General features: G+C 41.3%; 1 protein-coding gene across 2 annotated transcripts; it reads left to right on the top strand.

Moving 5' to 3' along the window:
- Window positions 1-435: 435 nt before the first annotated feature.
- LOC306941680 (homeobox protein Meis2-like) lies at window positions 436-4603 on the top strand. Of its 2 annotated transcripts, none has more exons than XM_079527276.1 (6): window positions 436-981; window positions 1528-1760; window positions 2504-2645; window positions 2960-3010; window positions 3601-3651; window positions 4148-4603. In XM_079527276.1, the coding sequence occupies exons 1-6, from the start codon at window positions 970-972 to the stop codon at window positions 4454-4456; spliced, it is 798 nt and encodes a 265-aa protein (XP_079383402.1). In that variant the 5' UTR covers window positions 436-969; the 3' UTR covers window positions 4457-4603. The 2 variants fall into 2 exon arrangements, with proteins under 2 accessions (XP_079383402.1, XP_079383403.1); XM_079527277.1 differs by lacking the exon at window positions 436-981 and adding an exon at window positions 1169-1270.
- The last annotated feature ends 1166 nt before the right edge of the window (window positions 4604-5769 follow it).

Raw genomic sequence — 5769 nt, 5'->3', positions numbered from 1 at the left:
TAATCTTTTGTTGACGTTACACTTTACCGTGCGTAAAAGTTCGGACGCGTCATGCGTAATTCTGAATCACATTCTATATCAAAGTCGAGTAAGTTATAGTCCCGCTTTAATTCGCTTTATTTGAGCCTGATCTAACGGCTGCAGCCCGTGTTGTAAAACCTTCCTCACTGTGCGTTTTTCTGCTTTTCTTTAGGCTCTCTCCTCGGAGAAAGAAAGTGTGTGGAAGTGTACGCCGTGTTGTTTGGCTTCGTCCTCGTGCATACTCTGCATATCACAAGGTTTGGTCTCTCCTCTCTCTCTGGAGCTGCTGTAGGACTGGCTATGGCCACCACTACTTCCGGGATCCGTCATTTCATTCGCCCACCGATCAGCGCTGCTCGCTGACTCTGTTCTATAAGCAAGCTAGCAGCCAACCTGCCAACACTCGCTGACACTCACTCATCTCAGACCGCGAGATAGACGAAATACCTACGGGGGAAAGGAAAAGATCTCAATTGCAATCTCTTAATTTCTACTGCTTTTTCTTTTTTTTTGCAGTAATAATAAAACAAGATAGCGATCCGGAGGCATAAAGGAGACGCGGACTTGCGGGATGAAAACGGGCTAAAAAGATTCATCCTCTCTTGAACATCATCACCAACCATCATTCATTCATTACCTTGACAACCTCTGGCTTTGATTGACAGCTGGAGTGGCAAAAAGCCATGAGACACGACAGTTTAGTTACATGCAGGTTGTTGATGGGCCGATTGTAACCTTCAGTTTGGCGCATTTTTTTCTTTTTTGAGGAAAGAGGAAAACAAGAAAAATTGCAAAACTCCTGATGCTACTGCTTCAACTGAACCACATTGGCGAATAGGAGAATTCGCAAAGTTGGTTGAAAAGGGAATCTTACCACTAAATCACTTTCTATACGGACTGGGATATTAAATATACGACACATTCAGGAGTTTATTGGAGCGCAGCCTGATGGCGCAAAGGGTAGGTTTTAAATCTCCAACACTTACCAATACAAATCCACTATAACATGGCCTCTATATCGCTACCCTCTTGTCAGTCGCGGCTAATTTACAAAGTATTCATATCTGAGCCGGTATTTTTGACATTTTCTCAGTAGCCTATACTCTTCAAGCAAAGTGACAGCCTCTGCTTAACCGACAGCCTCCGCGACACTCGTGGATCACTTTCACACTGGACTCCAAACTAATTCGGTGTTTTACCAAAGTAGCCTAACTCTCCTGCGGGGATAGCGAAGTTTGGAATGTTTTTGGTAATAACAAACCTTATCATTGTATCTTAAAGTTAGTTTAGCACGATGTAGTGCTTTCTGCCCATGTAGTATTCTACGAGTAGGCTATCAGAAGAAATATAGGCTACAGCCTACACTTTTTAGTCTCTTTCAGTAGGCTTAGACGAATTTTGCGTGTTATATTTTAAACAGCATGGTATTTTGTGATCATTGGCCACATTTATGAACAAAAAGCAACTACGGGCACCCGATGACTTTCTTTCTGATTTTTATTGCAGTACGATGAACTGGCCCATTACGGTGGGATGGACGGAGTGGGAGTCCCGGCGTCTATGTACGGGGACCCGCATGGTCCACGGCCGCTTCCCCAAGTCCATCACTTGAATCATGGACCACCGATCCACGCCAGCCAGCATTATGGGGCACATGCCCCCCACCCTAACGTTATGCCCAGCAGCATGGGCTCCGCTGTGAACGATGTTTTAAAGAGGGATAAAGATCAAATTTATGGGTAAGTTGGCAATAAGCACACCCATTAGCACATTCGTCTATTTTAAAGTTTTGAAGAGGATTGTATTGTTTAATATTATTTTTCTTCTCTCAACTTGAACTTAAGGTAAACTTTCTGGACGCGTAATAAAAATGTATACGCCTAATTTTAGGTCAGTGTATAGTGTGCTGGAGGTATATTTGTATGCGCTGAAGCATACAAACCTAGATTGAAACTACAAATAAAACAATATACAAACTCAATCTGTAAATTAATTCTAAAAGTTACAATATGGAAAAAATATTTTTTAAATTGTAGGAAGTTTAGTTACTATCTTGGGAGACTAAACGTGTTGTCGCCTGTATGGGTATAGGCTATAAATAAAATGTTGCTGATTGCGCAAACCTTTAAGATGTTTTTAGACAAACACATCACACAGACAATGCGTTTCAATGCATTGTGTATATGCCACAGCTTGATAATAAGTGAGAAATTGACAGGTTAACTCGCAGTGTTCAAATGTTTCTTTATATAGTGCATTAGGAAAAGTCAGTCTACTCGGATTATTTCATATTGCGTAATTATAAAATTCTTTAGGCCTTGGGTTTTACGGCAAAACTATACGCAATTTGTAATAGCCTAGTGATATTTTCTCAGGTCGTTTTTTCACTTTTTTGTGTTAGTTATCAGGCGTGTTCGCTGTGCATTGTTAAGCCGGCATGGCTGTGCTGTGCAGCGGCTACAGACTGTCTCCTCTCTTGCAGTCACCCTTTATTTCCCCTGCTCGCTCTGGTTTTTGAGAAGTGCGAGCTGGCGACGTGCACGCCGAGAGAGCCCGGAGTAGCAGGCGGTGATGTCTGCTCCTCAGACTCCTTCAACGAGGACATCGCGGTCTTTGCCAAACAGGTCACTTGAAATATATTTGATAATTTAGATCATATTTTGTTCAGTGTGGTTGTGTCACGGCACAGGCTATCTTTATCTTGCTTGCCTTTAAAACTTTCAACTGAAATGTAGGTTAGTTATTTGAAAATAAATTAAAACTTTTCTTTTTGTGATAGAAATTATAACATGTTTTCTAATGTAAATTGGTTGTTGGGACAAATGTACAATTCAGACAAGGTTGTGTAATTTATCAGTTTGCCGTATTCTGGCTAAAATAAGAACGGATTTGCACACTTCATGCCAAACTAATAATTACATTTGGTGTGTTATTTTAGGTCAGAGCAGAAAAACCTTTATTTTCATCAAATCCAGAGTTGGATAATTTGGTAAGTGCACTGTTTGAGCTTAATTTACGTGTAGGATTGGTTGTCAACTTTATAGGCTGTTTGGTATAGGCTATATTTCCATGGCATATAGTATATGTAAGCATTTGTTGCAAACTTTAGCACATATAGGCCTATACATTGCTTTGAAGTGAACAAGGGTAAGCTTAAAGGGGTCTCGAGTGGTACCGTATTGTGCTGCCTACAGGAGGCCGAGAGGGAAGCTCCCGATAAGGGCTAAACGCTCGGCGGGCAGCCGAGCTTCGGTGCGCTGGTCACTCATTAGACTAGGCTGCGGCCACACTGGCCGCTGTCAGAGCTCAATTTATATATAGGCTACATGCATGCATGCAGGGCTATCCCCACAAGTGACCATGCATTCAAGAGTGTAAAGCACCCTTTTGTATATATAGCTACAATAGTCTATTTCTTGCAATACACAACAAATTATGTGAATACATTTTCACTTCACCATAAAGGGAATATATAGTAGGCTATAGGACAGCATGTTATAGGTGGGCAGAATAGTGTTCTTATATAATTTTAGCCTTTTTTTCTGAATTAAAACATGCTCATTTTATTCACCTTTTCAGATGATACAAGCCATACAAGTATTACGGTTTCACCTTTTGGAATTAGAAAAGGTAAGCTAAATGATATAATCCTTGATTTTGGCGATGGATTGTTTGACCTATAGACTATAGCCAATGCATGGACAGCTGCACAAATATAAGAGCATTCAATTAAAGGATGATATAAATGAATAATTTAAATATTCAGTGTATTCATAGTCATAGCCAAAAATATATTTAAGTGTCAACACGATTACATTGTGAGAAAGTCTATAGGTTGATAGTGACTTAAATTGAGAAAACATATAGAAATATCTTGTGCACGTGTTGCACATCCTTATTGATCTAGAGATTTAGTTTCAACTGCTCATTATCTCGGCAGCTTATGGCATGCTGTTTATTTTCTGTCGTTCAACTTGTTGCTCCAGTCTCTGGAGAATAATAAGCAGTGAAACAATTTCACTATTGTTTCCTTGCCTTGGCCGATAATGCTCCTTAATTGAAGTTATTCTTGGACTGACTGCACCGTTTCCACATCCTGAAAAAAAAATGTCCCCCTGTTCTATAGGTGCACGAGCTCTGCGACAATTTTTGCCACCGGTACATCAGTTGTTTGAAAGGAAAAATGCCAATAGATCTAGTTATTGACGAACGGGATGGCAGCTCCAAATCAGATCACGAAGAGCTGTCGGGATCTTCGACTAATCTAGCAGATCACGTAAGTGTTGCTGCATGCGTCTTTTATGTTCTTATAATATCTGCTTTCGCTGCACGAAGTTGTCTGCATGCGTCGGTGCTGTGCGGCGCACGTGCACTTTTGGTGTTGTCGATATGGGCTAATTATACAGCATTTCTGCATGTGAGTGGCCATTTTTGATCGTCTCTCCTTGACAAAATGAGGGGGGGGAAGGAGCCTTGTTTTTTTGTGTGTGGACAGTCTGAATTACTTGTGCTGATGTGTTAAATTATGTCAACTTTTACTTAGCCTTCGTTCAGTATGTGACCCTGTTGTGCCATAAGCAAACAGTGCAGCTCTCTGTTCCGAGAGGAGAATTTGTCGATCGATGTTTTAAGGTCAAAAGCTAGATGTGATACAATGGAATGAGTTATTGTTTTAGCCTTTTGATTGGGGGCATTCATGTGTACATAATGTGTGTGTGTGTGTGTGTGTGTGTGTGTGTGTGTGTGTGTGTGTGTGTGTGTGTGTGTGCGTGCGTGCGTGCGCGCGCCCCTGTGCATTATAGAGTGTTGCACACTGAAAATGCGAAGCAATTATCTGTTACGCAGGTTTAACGCTAAAGCAGGGTATCAGCAGCGAGCTTTAGCTGTAGGCCAATATTAAAACAGAAAGGGGCTTTATTTTGGTATGTGAGAGCTGGATATGGCCTGTGCGTAAAGCTGTGGATTTTGCTGCAGAGGTGGAGAGAGTGGTGGCCCATTCAAATAGATCTTAAGACTAAAGGTTTATTATCAACGTCAAGTTCACGAGGCATATGATGGCTCGTCCTGGAGGCCTTCCATTGCTGTTGATGTTAATGTGTTTAATTGTTTCGTATTGATTGCTGAGTGGTTTGCGCTGCAGTTGCTTTCCTCCTCTGCGCCCGTTTTATGGCCAGAGGCTCCATAACGCTGAATTCAATTATATGCACCTGAAGTACAGTGCCTTTAAATTTGAGGATCGATTCCCTGGTTTAAAACGTGCATTTTCGGTGTAATAAATATAGCCTCTTATAGACACGGACTGACAGTGACATATTGAGCTGATATCTGTTATTACGTGCTGCATCCACGCTAAATGTGTTGGTGGAACAAGAGAGCGACTATCGCGACAAAGTGACCATAGTTAATATATCAGCAGCACGAGCCCAAGCCTATTATATGAATTAAAGCAGATTTAAGTGTTGTATGCAAAGTCACTGCATATGTTAGGTCTGGCCATAGGCCTAATAGCGGTGGATTCCCTTTGAAAGCCCGCCGCGTTTACAGGACTATTCAGTGCACTGCACAAGGTGAATTAAAACATAATTAGAAGTAAGATGCCAGTATGGGGGATGAGGAACCGTCAAAATGGCAATATTGTGGCGCCTCAGCACAAGTGTAGAAATGAGGCATGCTGTTGTTTATATTGTAGAGATTAGATAAACTAGCCTGTTTAGTTTCATGGCAGATGGTTGATACTCAAGCCAATTT

This window comes from Electrona antarctica (assembly GCF_951216825.1).
Source record: "Electrona antarctica genome assembly, chromosome: 18".
Taxonomy (NCBI): domain Eukaryota; kingdom Metazoa; phylum Chordata; class Actinopteri; order Myctophiformes; family Myctophidae; genus Electrona; species Electrona antarctica.
This window is presented reverse-complemented; position numbering and strand designations above follow the sequence as displayed.